This window comes from Muscardinus avellanarius, assembly GCF_963383645.1.
Source record: "Muscardinus avellanarius genome assembly, chromosome: 12".
NCBI classification, from domain to species: domain Eukaryota; kingdom Metazoa; phylum Chordata; class Mammalia; order Rodentia; family Gliridae; genus Muscardinus; species Muscardinus avellanarius.
The window spans coordinates 72,614,128-72,632,629 of NC_137798.1; the positions used below are offsets into that span (position 1 = coordinate 72,614,128).

The following is an 18,502-nucleotide window of genomic DNA, read 5'->3' on the forward strand; positions in this document are numbered from 1 at the left end:
TAATGTTATAAGATTTTAGGCCCTAACACGTTCAGGTTCCACATGCATCTCAGCCATGTAATCTGATTTAAGGTTAAGTTGAGTATCTGCTGTTGTTGTTGTTGTTTTTCATAGTGTAATTGGACTTTCTTTTTTGGGGGCATAATCATTTTTCTCTTTTCCTCCTTGCTGGTAGTTTTATGCTCTTCACTACTGGGTTTCTTTTAGTTCTTTTATGCTTCTCGTGTAGGGATGTTGGATCTTGGGCTCTTACTATACGAAGCTGATTGTATTTGATGGGTGTCTTCTGTATGTGAATGTTGTATTTACTCTAAGTTTCCAAGAAGCAAATAACTTAGACTATTCAGGTTTGGCATGCTTTCTCTTTCTAACCGCCATTGGGCTAAAGCTGGGAAGTGAACACAACTTGAAATTTTGTGGTTTGGGTGCTAGAATTCAGGGCTAAACTGTCTGAAGCTAAAAATTATTAATGTTGAGATGTTTTCACCCACTAAATAAACCTGAAAAAATAATGAAACTTCAGGCTGCCCATAAAACTGTACATGGTATAAATGTTTGAAGCTAGGAAGAGAGGGGAAAATATGTAAAAAGGACCTAAAAAATTGGAAATTAGTTATAATTTAAAGTAAGTGTTATGACATAAACTAATCCAAACTCAAAAAAGCCCAAACTCAGTTTTCTTTTTTTCGTGTGTATGTGTATGTGTGTGTGTTTGGGGGGGGCGTGCTGGGAATTGAACCCAGTGACATTCTACCTCTGAGCTACACCCCCAGCCCTATTTTTTATTCTTTATTTTGAAATAGGGTCTCACTGAGTTGCCAAGGGCCTTACTAAGTAGCTGAGGCTGGCCGTGAACCATGATCCTCTTGTCTCAGCCTCTAAATGCTGAGATTACAAGTGTGTGTCACCATGCCCGGCTCCTATCTTATTTTTTATTTTGAAACCAGGTCTCACTAAGTTAAGGGGGACCTCACTAAGTTGCTGAAGCTGTCCTTGAATCTACAATACTCCTCTCTCAGCCACCAAAATTCTGAGATTACAGGTGTGCACCATCATGCCTGGTTTCAGATATCTTTAAATATTACATAGTGTTCTACTTCCCCCAAGACTACACCGAATCAAGTGCATAAAAGCAATGAAGTAAGCAACCAGCCTCAGCTTCTTAGTGAGGCCCTCTGCAACTCAGTGAGACCCTGCTTCAAAATAAAGAACAAAAAATAGGACAGGGGGTGTAGCTTGGAGGTCGAACGCTCCTCGTTCTATCCCCAGACCTGCAAAATAATAATAATAATAAAAAAATTCATTGCATAAAATGGACATCTGAGGGCTCAAGTCTTTCCTGGAAACCAGGATAGTTGGACTATTTTTGTAGCAAGTTCCTAAAAGGATATGCTTTGACTGGCTTGAAGAATTTATACTAATTATATTTTGTTTTTTAGATTACAGGGCCACCAGGTTGTGGAAAAACTCAATTTTGTATAATGATGAGCGTTTTGGCGACATTACCCACCAATATGGGAGGATTAGAAGGAGCTGTAGTGTACATTGACACGGAGTCAGCATTTAGTGCTGAAAGGTAGGATGTTTTAGTTTCCATTGTATTTTTTTACTTTTATAACCTATATACAGAATGGAACATTTACAAATAGGTTAACATTTACCTTTTTATGAGAACAAAGAATGCTAGATATTGTTTTAAGGGAATTTTCCTTTTAAAATTGACACAGAAGCAGTTTCTTTTTGTCTTTTTTCCCCTCCCTTATTACTGTAAGTGGGGTTTACTATAAACTGTGTTTTGCAGAAAGTTGGAAGAAAAGAAGGTAAAGAAATAGGAATCTAAGTAGAAAATGGGGAAGAGGGAAAATTAAAAATTAAAACAAGGCTGGCCTTGAACTTGTGATCCTCCTGCCTCAGTTTCCCAAGTACTGGGGTAACAGACATGCACCACCTCACACAGCTGATTTCATTCTTTTCCAAGTTGTAGGCCAATGCCTTTCGTTTATTTGTTATTCATTTGATAGCTCTTAGGCAAGTTCTATAGAAATCCACTTCACTCATCTTACTTTGTCTTTTTCTTTATGGACTAATACAAACACTATGTTTTGTGAATATTAATGTATATATGATTTTCTTTTAGTCTATCACTTATATTCTAGTTTTGGTTTTGCTATTTTTTGTTTTCTTTTTTGTTGTATTCAGTCTTTCAGCTTTTTTTTTTATGGCTGTAGTTCTTAATTTTTTTTTTCAGGACCTAAACTCCTCTATTTAGGCAGGTTATATTGGTTGATGTTTATCATATTAGTAACTTAATATGGGAAACTTAAGAAATATGTAATTATTACTATTATTATTTCTTACTAGAGCTTGCACCCAGGGTTGCTCTAACACTGAGTTATATCCCCAGACCTATTTATTTTTTATTTTATTTATTTTTTTGTGTGGTTCTGGGGATTGAACCGAGGGGCATTCTACCTCCGACCTATACCTCCAGCCAAATTTTTTATTTTTTATTTTGAAACAGTGTCTCACTAAGTTGCAGAGAGCCTCACTAAGTAGCTGCGGCTGGCCGCTGGCGATCCTCCTGTTTCAGCCTCCCAAGTACTGGGATTACAAACAAGTGCCACCACGCCTGGCTTTTTTTTTTTTTATTTTGAGACAGGGTCTCACTGAGTTGCCCAGGCTGGCCTTGAATTTACCATCCTCCTCTGTTGACCTTTTGGGTAGCTGGGATTACAGGTGTGTACCACTATACCCATCAAGAAATATTTAATTATTGATTTGTTAAAATACAGTAATACATTTATTATACATTAGCATATTTCAGGTAGGACTACATCAAAATAAGAAACAACATATTACATGCATTAAGAGATTCACTGAGCTGGGTATGGTGGTGCACGCTTGTAATCCCAGCATTTGGGAGGCTGAGACAGGAGAATCGTGGTTTGCGGACAGCCTCAGCTACTTAGTGAGGCCCTCCATAACAGTGAGACGCTGTTTCAAAAAATAAAGAATAAAAATAGGACAGGGGCTATAGCTTGGAGGTCGAATGCCCCTGGGTTCCATCCCCAGACGCCCCCCCCCACCGCCAAAAAAAAAAAAAGATTCATTGCAGGGAGGTGGGAAACCTGTAAGGTCTGGTCCAGCTGTGCTGCTCTCAGGCAAGTAGGAGTGGAGACCAGATATCTACTTTGAACTATTTTTGAAGTTGAATTCAGAAGAAACCAAAGAATTCTACAAAAGCCAATAAACACCATAACTTTAAAAATAACATGATAAATAAAAGGCAGAAAGGGAAAAAAGTGATCAAAGAGCAGAGAACAAAACCTGCCCGTCTTGTGTCCATGAGTGCTACAGCAACACCATCTTGCCTCACTGCAAGATGGGAAAACAACCAACGACTTGAAGTAAGCATCTGCAGATCATTGGAATGGTAAGCCATCAGTTTCTCCAGGGCAAACACCAGCTACAACTTGCAGTGGTGGTGGCCGAGTTCACCACACCCTCCAGAGATCCAGACCAGTGCTCAACAACACTGTAAGTGAAGCTGCATTCCCTGCAGAAGAATTTCCAGCATGACGCTCTCAGGGACTCACACAGCTGTGATAAACTCCCTGGGTCTGAGACTTTGTAGTCCAACCTAGCAAAGGTGAGGAGGGGGTCTGCTGATGGACATAGCAGAGGCTCAGACAGACTCAGACTCTGCATCAGTGAAAAGTGGGGGGAGAGATCTACACTTAACACTAGACCCAAGTAGTAGGATCTCTGGGATCACCACAGACCACCCAATAGTGTTGAATGGGGAGAAGTCAGACCAGCTCAACCCTAGCTGTGGAAAACAGAGACTCTTACATTGAGTTTGGTCTTAGAGGCATACACCACCTATGGAGGCAGGGAGAGACTGAGACTCCAAATCCTGGAAAATGTGGAGGGTGACCTGCGCTTAACATTAAATTCAGCCCCATTTATACCGACCATCTGCATAGACTGAGAAAAACTCAGAGAAACAGGCTTGCAGCAGGAAAGGTGTCGGTGGCCTTCGGTTTCTTCACAGAGAGGCACTGCAGAGGCTCAATCTGCTGAATATTTATTTATTTGTGGGATTGCACTATTTTGTTCTTGTTGTTGTTTTGGTTTGGTTTGTTTTTTTCTTAGTGTGCATACTTGTTTTTTTGCTCTATTCCCAACCCCTCTCCCACACTTCTTCCCTTGTACATACCTACTCTCCTCTTTCCGTCCCTTTACTCTTTTTTTCTCTCATCTTTTCTCTTCTTTGTCTTTTATTAAATCTAATTCATATCACTATATTAAAACCTCTACATTTCTTACTATAATACCACTACTTATTCACTATCTCTAGTCTCTACTATATACTAACTTATCAAACTCATACTCTCATTCTATTGGATCCTGTCAGTGGCTTTACCCTATTCTTGAATTTACCACTTCTCTTCCCTCCTCACTCAACATTCACTGTTGAATACAACACAACTTGCCCTTGGATATAGCAGCTGACACCTAGAGATAGAGAAATCTATTAAAAGCAATGGATACAAACTTCTAAAATCATGAGAAGGAGGAACAACAAGGAAGAAATGGGCTCCCACAGCACCACAGCAACAGAACCTGACAACACAGAATTGTAGAGCTCTCCAGAAGGTCAAATCAGGAATGCAACTATAGAAATAATACAGGACTTATGAAAAGAATTTAGAGAGAGTCTGAAAGAAATAAAGGATGCAATCATTGAAGTGAAGGCATCAATTCAAACTATAAGCAATTGATTAGCCCACATGGAGAATAGAATCTCACTCCTAGAAGATGATCATTCCAAAAACAAACACATAGTATATAACTTAGGAAAAACAGTTCGAGCATAAAGTGGACATTGAAGAAATATGGGCCTTTAAAAGAGCTAACCTAAGAATAATTGGCATCAAAAAGGGTATAGAAGGTGCAACTAAAGGGATCAACAATCTTTTCAAAGAAGTAATATCAGAAAAATTTCCAAACATAGAACAAGAGGTCACTACAAAGGAATAGGAAACTTAGAGAACCCCTTTTAGACAATATCAGAGAAAAGGTTCACCATGCCACATAATAGTCAAACTGACCAATGTAGAAGCCAAGGAGAGACTCTTAAAGGCAACAAAATAAAAGACCAGTGACATTCAGAGGCAAACCAATTAAAATCACTTCATACTTCCCAAACCAAATCATGAAAGCCAGAAGGCCTGGAGTAGCATATTTCAAACTCTGAAAGAAAACAACTTGCAGCCAAAGATTTCCTACCCAGAAAAACTATATCTGAAATTAGATGGGGAAGTTGGGCGTGGTGGCGCACGCTTGTAATCCCAACGCTTGGGAGGCTGAGACAGGAGGATCGCACAGGTTCAAAGCCAGCCTTAACTACTTAGGCTCTCAGCAACTTAGTGAGACCCTGTTTCCAAATAAAATATAAAATAGGTCTGGGAGTATAGCCCAGAGGTAGAAAGCCTCTGGGTTCCAACTCCAGTACCAAAAAAAAAAAAAAAAAAAAAAAAAAAAAATTAGGGAAATAAAAATCTTCCATGACAAACAGAAGCTGAAGGAATTTGTCTTCCAAACCTGCACTAGAGAAAATACTCAAAGAGATTAACTGCAAAGAAGAAATAAGTAATACATGCCAGAACCAGAGAAATAAGAACTTCTACCCAGCAAACAACTAAGCACAGAACAAACACTATCTCAAACAGAAGTTAAGTTTCAATATCTTCGGAATTAAAAAACATCTCTCAATAATCACACTGAATATAAATGGCCTCAACTCCCCATTAAAAAGACATAAGGTGGCAAAATGGATTAAAAACTAGAATCCATGTATCTGCTGCCTGTAAGAAACACACCTTACAAGTAAAGATAATCACAAACTAAAGGTAAAGGGCTGGAGTAAGGTAATCTATGCCAATGGAACTCAAAGATAAGCAGGAGTAGCAACTGGATATCAGACAAGTTAGATTTCAAGCCTAAGCTTATTAGTGAGAAAAAGGTCATTTTTACTGGTTAAAGGAACAATCCAGGAAGATAATGATAGGTAACATTTATGCCCCAAACATAGGTACAGCTACTTTCATAAAACAAATTTTTTGTGACATTAAGTCACCCCTCAGTCCCAATACAATAATACTGGGAGACTTCAACACACTTCTCACACTGTTATCATCTAGATAAAAAGTCAGTAAAGATGCCTCAGACCTAAAGAACACCATCACCCAAATTGACCTATTAGACACATATAATTCCACCCAACTACAGCAGAGTTCACATTTTTTTCAGCTGTCACTATTTGCAGATGACATGATACTATACTTAGAAGACCCAACGAACTCAACCAAAAGGCTTATAGAACTTAACAAATTCAGCATGGTGTGTGGATACAAAATCAGTTGTAAAAAATTGGAAGCTTTTCTGCATACCAACCATAAATCCACTGAGAAAGAAATCCAGAAAACACTTCCACTCGGGATTTTCCACACACACAAAATAAAATACTTAGCAATAAACTTAACCAAGGAGGTAAAAGACCTCTACAAAGAAAATTATAAAACATTGAAAAAAGAAATCAAGACCTTAGAAGATGGAAAGATCTCCATGTTCATGGATAGGCAGAATAAATATCATTAAAATGGCCATACTTCCAAAAGTGATCTATAGATTCAATGCAATACCCATTAAATTACCAAGATCATTCCTTACAGACAGAAAAATCAGTCCTTAAATTCATTTGGAACAATGAAAAACTCAGAATAGCCAAAGTAGTTCTCAGCAACAAAAACCATGCAGGATGAATCACAATCCTTGACTCTAAATTGTACTACAAAGCCATAGTAATAAAAACAGTGTGGTACTACCACAAAAACAGATACATAGACCAATGGAGCAAAATAGAAGATCCAGAAACAAATCCGTACACTTAAAGCCAATTGACTTTTGACCAAGGGGCCAAAAACACACTGGGAAAAAAAATAGCCTGTTCAACAAATGGTGTTGGCAAAACTGGTTAATCATATGCAGAAAAATGGAAATAAACTTCACTTTCTCACCCTGCACAAGAGTCAATTCAAGATGGATCAAAGACTTGAAAATTAGACCAGAGACCTTGAGGCTCCTTGATAAGAGCTTAGGTCCAATACTGCAGCACATAGGGACAAATAAAAACTTTCTCAACAAGACCCCCAAAGGCACAAGAAACTAAAGACAGATCAGTACGTGGGATTGCATGAAACTTAAGAGCTTCTGTACAGCAAAGGAAACTATCAAGAACCTCAATCGAGAGCCAACAGAATGCGAGAAGATTTTTCCTACCTACTCCTCCGATAGAGGACTAATATCTAGAATATACAGATAACTCAAACTCAGCAATAAGAAAACAACCCACTTAAAAATGGGCAAGTGAATTAAATAGACACTTCACTAAGGAAGAAATTCAAATGGCCAATAAATGCATGAAAACGCTCAACATTATTATGTTGTTTTGGTTGAAATATGGAGATCTGTTCTCACATAGAGATGTAGTTGGAAAAGGGAAGGGTAGTTTATTAATCTTTTCAGATAATTGTAGCCTTTCGTTTTTGGTACCGCACTAATACTTGATGAGTAATAGTTGCTTAGAGTTTAGTTGTAATATAGAATCTGAAACCATATTAGTGATTTTTTCCTACTGTTACATTAAAATCTATTGATCTGACTTGTACTTTTCGTAGATATTTACCCATGTATGATTACTCATTTGGATTGCATTACTCATTTGGAAATGTTGGTTCATTGAGTTCTAGAATTCTTCTAAATGTGACTAATTTCATTATTGACTGTCACAAATTCTCATTCACAGATATTTTCACTGATATCAACAAAAAGTATTTCAGGAGTGGGAAGGAGTCTAGCTCATGATGGCAGATAAAAGTTTTCTAATATTTTGATATATTATTATAAATTTGAACACTGTGACTTATAATTGCAGGGCAGTGCACTAATTTAAAAAAAATACTCTCAAAGCCAGGTGTGATGGCACATGCCTGTAATCCCACTACTGGGGGGGAGGGGAAGGCTGAGATAGGAGATTAGAGGTTTGTGGTCAGCCTCACAAATTTAGGAAGACCCTTTTTCAAAATGAAAAAGCCAGGTATGGTGGCATACACCTTTAATACTCATGCTTGGGATGCTGAGACAGAAGGATCACAGGTTCAGAGCCAGCCTCAGCAATTTAGTAAGGCCCTCTACAACTTAATGAGACCTTGTTTCAAAATAAAATAGGGCTGAGCGTCTAGCTCAGAGGAGTACTGTCCCTGGCTTCAATCCCCAGTAACACATATACACACACATAAATAAATAAAACAATAAAAAAGAATTTGGGAATAGTGTTGCATGCCTGTAATCCCAGTACTTGGGAAACTGAAACAGGAGGATCACAGGTTCAGGGACAGCCTCAGCAATTTAACAAGGCCTTGTTTCAAAATAAAATATAGCTGGGGTTGTAGCTCAGAGGTAGAATGCTTATGAGTTTAAATTCTAGTACCACACACAAAAAGACTGGGGGTGTAGCTTAGAGGTAGAGTATTTATGGGTTCAATCCCCAGTTCTCAAAGAAAAATATCTTGAATCTATCATTGGTGACAATTACTATCATGGTTTTTCTAGAAGCGTCAGGCTTGCTTTCTGAGAACTTACAGATGGTCAAGTCTAAAAAACTGTAATTGGTCTGCCAGTTACTCATTCTACAAGTGATCTTCCCTGAAAAAAGAGATTTGTTTAGTTTACGACCCAAACAACTATATAGAGTCTTCCCATGAGACTGCTATACTTTAGAATGCAGTATAAGTGCTTCTGTTTTGTCAAACAATATGAAAAACGTATGTAGTTAAGGGTTGAGATTTAATTGTTTTACTACATAATCAAGACATTAAAGTAGCCTGTTACTGCAAGTGTATTTTCTGGAAGGTTTAGTAGGGTTAGCTTTCTTTCTTCCTTAAATGTTTGATAGAATTCACCAGTGAAGACACCTGGGCTTAGAGTTTTCTTTGTGGAAATGGTTTTAAGAATGAATGCAGTATCTTTCATAGCTAGAACTATTCAGGTTATTAATTCTTCTTGAGGGAGTTGGTTACTTTGTCAACTTTCATGGGCTTTCTGTTTCTTTGGAGTTGTCAAATTTACTGGCATTCAGTTGTTCAGGATCTCCCTAATTTCCTATTAGTATGTCTAAACTCTGTAGTAATGTCCTATTTAATTCTTAATATTAGTAATTTGTTCATGTCTCCCCACACCCATAGTTTGACTAGAGGTATATCAGTTCCATTGATCTTTTGTTTCAAAGAACTACTTTTGGTATCATTGATTTTTTTTCTATAGCTTTTCTATCTTCTATTGTGTTGATTTCTCTTTTTTGTACTCCCTTTACCCCACTTATATTAGGTTTCATTTTTTTAAACAGGTAAAAACTTGGTCATTAATTTTGGACCTTTCTTCTTTTCCAGCATAAATACCTAATGGTATAATTTTGTCTGTAAGGATTACATCAGCTGCATTCTACAAATTTAGTTGCATTTAGTGAAGGGATACAACATGATGTTATAGGATGCATATAGATGATTAAAAGGCATCATTCTAATATGTCTTTTTATTGTCACTTGCTTCAAACCATTTTCTAATTTCTCTTGTTATTTAACCATTTACTCAAGAGTTAAGATGTTTTTAAAACTTTGCAAATGTTTGAGGATATTCCAAATATATTTCTATTCTTATTTTCGAACTTAATTCACACAACGTATTCTGTTATTTCAGTCTCTCTACTATATTAATTAATATTCCAGACTATGGTCCATTGTGGGTATTTCTAGTGCTCTTGAGGAGAATACATAGTCTGTTGCTGCTGAGTGTTCTGTAAATTATAATTAGGTCAGGTTGCTGAATTGTTTTATTTAGATCTTACATATCCTTGTAGATTATGTTGGCTAATTTTTCTATCACTTAGAGGAAGGAGTGTTAAAATTTCCAAGTATAATTGTGGATTTATTTTTTTTCCTTTCAGTTTTATAAGATTTTTTTTTGCCTCACATATTCTGACGCTGTGTCTATACAGTAGTGAATATTTTATTCTTTGGGGGCACAGAGCTCTCGTTTCTCTTGCAGCTGCTCAGTTCTGCTGTTGCAGTGTATCCTGGGTGCAGGTACTCCTGATGATGTGAGCTGTTATTCCCTAGGTCAGGTCAGCATCGTCTCACCCGTGGACCACTCTACAAGCTGAGCGAGCCTCTTGCTTTTACCATGACCCTGTAGTCTCGTCTCCATTTGGCTCCTAGAGCGTTCCTGTAAAAAAAAAAAAAAGAGGCAGTTTCGCATCAATCCAGCCCCGAGACTTCTTATTTTGCTAAATGAGATCTTAACAAAATACCATAGACGTCTAAAGGTCCTGTGTGACTGTGGCCTTATTTCCTAGTATTCTTTCCTGTTTCCTGTGTTCCAGCTACGTTGTCTTCTGTCCTTCCTTGACCACACCAGACATCTGCCGACATCTGGGCTCTTGCACTTGCTCTCTCCTTCTCTATCCAGATGTCCCCCTGGGTAGTCCTGTCCTTCATTTTCTCATCTCCTTTAAGCCTTCGCTCAAATGCCACCTTTCAAATAAGGCTTTGAGCCGGGCGTGGTGGCCCACACTTGTAATCCCTGTGCTTGGGAGGCTGAGACAGGAGGATTGCACAGGTTCGAAGCCAGCTTCAGCTGGCTTAAGAGACCCTGTTTCCAAATAAAGTATAAAATAGGTCTGGGAGTGTAGCCCGAAGGTAGAAGGTCCCTGGGTTCCATCCCCAGTACCACCATATAAATAAATAAATAAATAAATAAATAAATAAATAAATAATAAGGCTTTGCCAGACTACCCTATATAAAATAATACTTGCTTCTCTTGGTCATCTTCCTCTCTGTCTCTGTCTGTCTGTCTCTCTCTGTTCTCTTGGTCTCCTCCTGCTCTCTCTCTCTCTTTCTTTCTTTCCATCTCTCTCCCGCCAACTCCCCCCTCTCATATCAGAGATTAAACCCAGGGATGTTCTACCTCCGAGCTACACCCCAGCCCTTTTTTATTTTTTATTTCTTATGGGTCTCGCTAGGTTGCCGAGGCTGGCTTCAGACCTCAGTCCTCTTGTCTAATCCTCCCAAATTCTGAGATTAAGGGGTATGCCACCACACCTGGCTCCATTGGTCACATTTTTGTGCCTTCATCTTGGGTCACTTTTCTTCAGAGTGCTCATTACTTAGTGTATATATGTGTTTCCTCCTGTAGAATGTAAGGTCCAGGAGGGAAGGACTTTCCCTTTCCTTTTTCTTTTATTTATTTATTTATTTATTTATTTATTTTTATTTTTTTTTACTTTTTTATTTTTTATTGGTACACTGTATTCATACATCATAGTAGGATACAAACTTTTGTAGACATACATGCACACTTTTCCCAGTCAGCCCCCACCCAATCCCCACTCCATTCTCTCCCTATCCCTCCCTCCCATGCTTGGCTTAGTAGTTGACATCTAGTATTATGGCAATTTATCTAAACTTAAAAATGATAATCTCACATAACAGTTTCATTTGTCTGATACCAAGCTTTTGATGACTTAAAGATAACATTTCAATATTTATTTTTGCTTTCTTTCTTACCAGAGAATATTTTTTTTCTATTTTTTAGGTGAAACTATCATATATTTATATATTTATTTTTCAGAAAAAAATCTATCCTAATATGGAATATGGACTCTAGGTACCCAAAACGATCTTGATAAAGAACAAAGCTAGAAGATATATATTTTCTTATTTGAAAACATATAAAGCTACAATAATTGAAACAGTGTAGTACTATTCTAAAGGCAGATATATAAACCATTGGAGTTAAAAGCCTAGAGCTAAATTCTTCCCTATATTGTCGAGTTATTTTTGACAAGGTTTCCACGAACATTTGGTGGTGGAAATAATAATCTTTTAACTAAATATTGTTGATAAATAATAATTACATGGAAAAGAATAAAATTGGACCCTTCCCTAATCCCATATACAAATATTAACTCAAAATAGATAATAGACCTAAATATAAATCTTAAGACTATAAACTTTTAGGAGAAAATCTGGGTCATTAAACCTCACAACATTGAAATTGGCAGTGATTTCTTGGTTATGATTTCAATGGCACAGGCAACAGAAGAGTATACAAACTCCCTAAAAAAAAAAAAAAATTGTATATCCAAAGACAATGTAAACAGAGTTAACAGTTACTAATAGAATGGGATAAAATATTTCCAATTGCTATATCTGAAGGTATATTAATATTCCAACTAGAAATCCTAAAAATTAACAACAATAAAGGCAAACAATACCCTTTAGAGATAGGTAAAAGACTAACATAAATAATGAATCTCCACAGATAACCAATCTTAGTTGTCTGTTGAATGGAAAATCTTGTTTCTCTAGTTCTGGAGTGTGTTACCTATTTCTTCTTTGTAGTTAATCTCTTTGAGTATTTTCTCTAGTGCTGGTTTTGAAGTCATAAATTCCTTCAGTTTCTGTTTGTCATGGAAGCTTCTTATTTCTCCATCTAATTTGATAGAAAGTTTTGCTGGGTAGGAAATTTTTGGCTGGAAGTTGTTTTCTTTCAGAATTGGGAATATGTTACTCCAAGCCCTTCTGGCTCTCATAACTTGGTTTGGGAAGTCTGGAGTGATTCTAATTGGTTTGCCTCTGAATGTCACTTGGCCCTTTGCTTTTGTTGCCTTTAAGATTCTCTGCTTGGCTTCCACATTGGTCATTTTGACAATGATGTGGCGTGGGGATCCTCTTCTCCGATCCTGTCTAAAGGGAGTTCTATAAGTTTCCTGGACCTGTGTATCGACCTCTTGCTCTATGTCTGGAAAATTTTCTGCTATTACTTCCTTGAAGAGATTGTTGATCCCTTTGGTTTCACTTTCTTTTCCCTCCTCTATTCCAATTATTCTTAGGTTAGCTCTCTTAAAATGGGCCCATATTTCTTCAATATCAGATTCCTGCTGTCGGATATTTTTTTCTAGATTAGAAACTATGCGTTCATTTTTGGATTGCTCATCTTCTAAGAGCGAGATTCTGTTCTCCATGTGTTCTAATCGGTTGTTTGTGCTTTGAATTGAGGCCTTTACTTCATTAATTGCATCCTTTATCTCTTTTTGGCTCTCTCTGAGTTCTTTTCGAAGCACCTCTATTATTTGTACAGTTATTTTCCTGATTTGATCTTTTAGAAATCTCTGATTTTCTGTTTTATCGGGTTCTGATGTTGTGGGGTTGTGTGCATTCATTGCTCCAGTATTATTCCTCTTTCCCATGATTTCGGATGTTTGTGCCTTCTCTGGGTTCTTCCCTTGGGTCACTATGACTTCCCTTAAGGTGTTCTGGATCTCAAGTCAGTAGTATCTCAGACCCCACTACTCCTTTACTGGGTTGTATCACAGAGTCTCCGACCCAGAGAGTCGATAGAGGCTGCTTTAGACTGTGGGGGGTGCCGGGTTGCACGTTCTCCTATGGTGTGATATCTCTGCCACCGCCCCTCCCCCACTGGGTCAAGTCCCAGGGAGTACAGTACTGGGATTTCTCCTCTGTGGCCCGCAATTTGACTCACTGTTCTTGAGTAAGCAGATATAGCTGTACTGGATTCGATGAATTCACTGCTGCTGCCTCCGGTGGCAATATGGCGCCGCTGCTACGCCCTCAGCTGTTGGGCTGTAGTTTTTCTTCTTGGTTTTGATTTCCACTCTGAATCCCTGCAGCGTGTGCTGAGCTCGGCCACTGGGAGCTTCAGGTGATTTCTGCGCGGAGAAATCCTGCCTGGCTGTTCTGCAGTGGCTCACCTCCGCTTGCTGTAGCCGTCCTGTGAAATCGCTGGTGCCGCCGGCAGTATGGCGCTGCTGCCGCGTCCTCGGGCTTGAGGATCTCCTCTGTGGCTCTGTTCTCAGTCCGCTTTCCTTCTGGAGCCTGGTGATTTTTTTTTTTTTCCTCTGGTGATGGTGTTTTCTGGCTATGAAAGGCGCTGATTTTGTGGTAATGGAGATTTGTTGTTAGCGGGGCTCTTAAGCCCCGCTTTTCTTGGTCGCCATCTTCCCGGAAGTCTCTCCTTTTTCTTTCTCCCTGCCTCTCCCCTCCTCTTTTTCCCTTCCTTTATTTCTTCTTTCTTTCCCTTCCTTCCTTCTTTTTTTCCTTCCTTCCTTCCTTCCTTCCCTCCCTCTTTTCCCTCCTTTCTTCCTTTCTTTTTCCTTTTATCTTTCCTCTCTTTCTGGTGTTGTATTTCCCTATCTTTAGCACCTAGAAGAGTGCCTGACATATATGTTCTCAATGAATAGTTGTTTAATAGCTGACTCTTAAGTGCACCCTCTTTTTGTATGTTTGGTATGTGTGGTACTGAGGATTGAACCCAGGGGCATTCTACCTCTGAGATATCCCCAAGCCCAATTTTTTATTCTTTAATTTAAAGTGGAATCTCATTAAGTTGTGGAGGTCCTCACTAAGTAGCTGAGGCTGGCTGCGAACCTGTGATTCTTCTCTCTCAGCCTCCCAAGTACTGGATTACAAGCATGCCAGTAATCTTAGTACTTGGGAGGCTGAGACAGGAGGATTGCAGGTTCAAGTCCAGCCTCTACTTAGCGAGACCCTATTTCAAAATAAAAAATAAGAAGCGCTAAGGGTGTAGTTTAGAGATAGAATGCCCCTGAGTTCAATTTATGGGACCAGAAAAAAATCCACTAGATGGCATAGTTTTCAAACTTTATCTAAAAAGTTTCTGGGAGCAAAAGATAAACTGTTTTCTGTTGTTTGCTCTGACCGCCCCCCCAAAATAAAATTTGTGATGGAGATTATCACAAGAAGCTGGGCATTATGATCTCAGTAGTGTTGTGATCTCAGTACTTGGAAGGCTGACCTAGTAGGATCTCAGATTCCAGGACGGCTTCAGCAACTTAGTTACAGATGCTGTCTATAACTTGTTTAGACCTGGTTTCCAAATAAAAATAAAACAGGGCTGGGAGTGTGGCTTGGAGGTAGAATACCCCTGGATTCAAACCTAACACCAAAAAATGAAATTCAAAAACAAAACAAAAAAAAGATTGTCACAAGAAATTACTGATTAATACAAGGCATATTGAATATTACATTTGTATTTTGTTTTTTTAAAATAAAAACCCTTTGAATAAACTTGTAGAAAACTGCAGCATTTACTATGTAAATACACATTCAATACAATTTTTTTAGTGTGGTAACAGTGAATAAGGGTGATTTTATCCACACATGGACTAGCCTTTCTTTTGAAAAGCTTTAGTAGAAGAACTAGCAGCAGTCAGCTCCAGAACCTCTCAGCCCTCCAGGGGCCATGGACTCCAGCCTCAAGCCGGAGGCTTCAGAGGGACTCTGTCGCCTGGGAGCTGAGGCTTGTGGTTGCTGGGGAGCTTTAGGTACTCACAGTCTGGTTTCTAGTCACTGGGTATCTGAATTTTGGGAAGCATCCACGTTTCTGGTAGATGTTGCTGTATCACTCACCTCTTAAAAACTGATGAGTTCCAGCCAGGCATGGTGGTGCTTGCTTGTAATCCCAGTACTTGGGAGGCTGAGACAGGAGGAGTGTGCAGATTCGAAGCCAGCCTCAGCTACTTAGTGAGGCCCTCTGCCACTTAGTGAAACCCTGTTTCAAGATAAAGAATAAAAAATAGGTCTGGGGGTGTAACTCAGAGCTGGAATGCCCCTGAGTTCAATCTCCAGTACTGCAAAAAAAAAAAAAAATGGTTTTTAGATGAATTCTCTGACTAAATTTAGCAAATAGTTGCCCTAACTGAAAAGTGTACACATTTCTGCCAGACCCTCAGTATCTGCCTCATGTGCCATGTCATTTCCTCTTAGGTTTCTCTCTTCTCTCATTTCCTTCTTCCTTTTTAATCCCTATTCCTCTTTGGAGCACTTCTGAATGGTCTTGTGATCTATTTTTCTCCTTATTCCTCTTTTGGTCCCTATTCTTACTCCTAAAGCCTGTTTTTTTTTCCCTAGCCCTATTCAACCCAATTATGTTTTGTTTTTGTTTTTTCTTTTTAATTTATCCAAAATATGCTTTTTTTTTTTTTTGGTGGTACTGGGGGTAGAACCCAGGAGCTTTCTACCTCTGGGATATACTCCCAGACCTATTTTATATTTTATTTGGAAACAGGGTCTCACTAAGTTGCTGAGAGCCTCACTAAGTAGCTGAGGCTGGCTTCGAACCTGTGCGATCCTCCTGTCTCAGCCTCCCAAGCGCGGGGATTACAAGTGTGCACCACCACGCCTGGCTTCAAAATGTGCTTTTATATAATATAAGTTATTCACTGGTTTTATTTCTCTCCTTTCCTTTGTAGGGTTCCCCTTTTGTTTCTGATTATAGCATATGTAAGGAACCTATTTTGTTTATCTCTTTACAGTTCTCAGACTTTTCTTGGAACTCATTGTTTAGCAATGGAAACACTGTTCTTATTTTTTTTCCTTTAAAATTTTTTTATTGGTGCATTATATTCGAACATCATATTGGGGTAAAAAACTTGTGTGTACAGACATGCACACATCACTGATTTATCACCTACCTAATTCCCACCCCATTCCCTCCCCGTCCCTCCCTCCCTTGCTTGGCTTAGTGTTTGACTTCGATATGTTTAAGTACATTGTGTGTTTTAGAGATTTTCCTCTTCCCCCTCCTTTCTCCTCCTTTAGGTTGTCTTTTTTGCTCCTCTATAGGATTTACTTTTTCAAGAGTTCCTCCTATGACCCATTTCTCCCTAGCTCTCACATATTAGGGAAAACATCTGATTTCTTATTTTTTGTGACTGACTAATCTCACTTAGCATAATGTCCTCCAGTTCCATCCATTTCCCTGAAAATGATGTGATTGAGTTTTTTTTTGATGGCTGAGTAAAATTCCATTGTGTACATATCCCACAGTTTTGTAATCCATTCATCTGTTGATGGACATCTTGGCTGGTTCCATAGTTTGGCTATGGTGAATTGTGCAGCTATGAACATAGATACACATGCATTAGTTTGGTAGTTTGGTTTCTTTTCTTTTGGGTAGATACCCAACAGTGGTATTGCTGGATCAAATGGTAGATTTGTTCCCATTCTTCTGAGGATCCTCCATACTGTTTTCCAAAGTGGCTGCACTAATTTGCAATCCCACCAACAATGTCTTAGAGATCCCACTTCTCCACATCCTTGCCAGCATCTGTTGTTGTTTGTGTTTTGAATGATTGCCATTCTAGTTGGAGTAACATGAAATCTTAGGGTAGTTTTGATTTGCATCTCTCTGATTGCCAGTTATGTTGAGCATTTTTTCATGCATTTATTGGCCATTTGAATTTCTTCTTTTGTGAAGTGTCTATTTAGTTCATTTGCCCATTTTATTATTGGATGCTTTGTTTTCTTAGTGTTGAGTTTCTTGAGTTCTCTGTATATTCTAGATATTAGTCCTCTATCGGTGGTGTAGGTGGCAAAAATCTTCTCCCATTCTGTTGACTCTCGATTGAGGTTCTTGATAGTTTCCTTTGCTGAACAGAAGCTCTTCAGTTTCATGCAATCCCATGTATTTATTGATTCTCCTTTTAATTTGTTGTGCCTTTGGGGTCTTGTTGAGGAAATGTTTATCTTTGCCTATGTGTTGCAGTGTTGGACCTATGCCCTCTTCAAGGAGCTTCAAGGTCTCTGGTTTAATTTCCAAGTCTTTGATCCATCGTGAGTTGACTTTTGTACAGGGTGAAAAAGTGGGATTAATTTCCAATTTTCTGCATGTGGTTAGCCAGTTTTGCCAACACCATTTGTTGAAGAGGCTATCTTTCTTCCAGTGTATGTTTTTGGCCCCTTTGTCAAAAATCAATTGGCTGAAAGTGTGTGGACTTGTTTCTGGGTCTTCTATTCTGCTCCATTGGTCTATATATCTGTTCTTTTGCCAGTACCATGCTGTTTTTATTACAGTGGCTTTGTAGTATAGTTTAAAGTCAAGTATTGTGATTCCTCCTGCATGGTTTTTGTTGCTGAGAACTACCTTGGCTATTCTGGGCTTTTTGTTATTCCAGATAAATTTAAGGACTGATTTTTCTATGTCTGTGAGGAATGATCTTGGTAGTTTAATGGGCATTGCATTAAATCTGTAGATCACTTTTGGGAAGATGGCCATTTTAATGATATTCTGCCAATCCATGAATATGGAAGGTCCTTCCATCTTCTAAGATCTTCGATTTTTTTTTCAGTGTTTTATAATTTTCTTTGTAGAGATCTTTTACCTCCTTGGTCAAGTTTATTCCTAGGTATTTTTATTTTTTTTGTGGGAGATCCTGAGTGGAAGTGTTTTCTGAATTTCTTTTTCAGTGGATTTATGGTTGGTGTACAGGAAAGCTTCTGATTTTTTAAGATTGATTTTGTATCCAGACACTTTGCTGAATTTGTCGATCAGTTCTATAAG

The 18,502-nt window shown here is 38.5% G+C and overlaps 1 protein-coding gene across 1 annotated transcript in view; it reads left to right on the plus strand.

The window, feature by feature from the left end:
• RAD51B (RAD51 paralog B) overlaps positions 1–18,502 on the plus strand; it is a gene marked incomplete at its 3' end in the record, with an annotated part of 585,418 nt that overhangs the window by 21,283 nt on the left and 545,633 nt on the right. Inside the window, exon 4 of the mRNA XM_080707167.1 lies at positions 1,440–1,576. Within this exon, the coding sequence (XP_080563293.1) occupies positions 1,440–1,576 (137 nt within the window). The remainder of the gene's footprint in view (positions 1–1,439; positions 1,577–18,502) is intronic.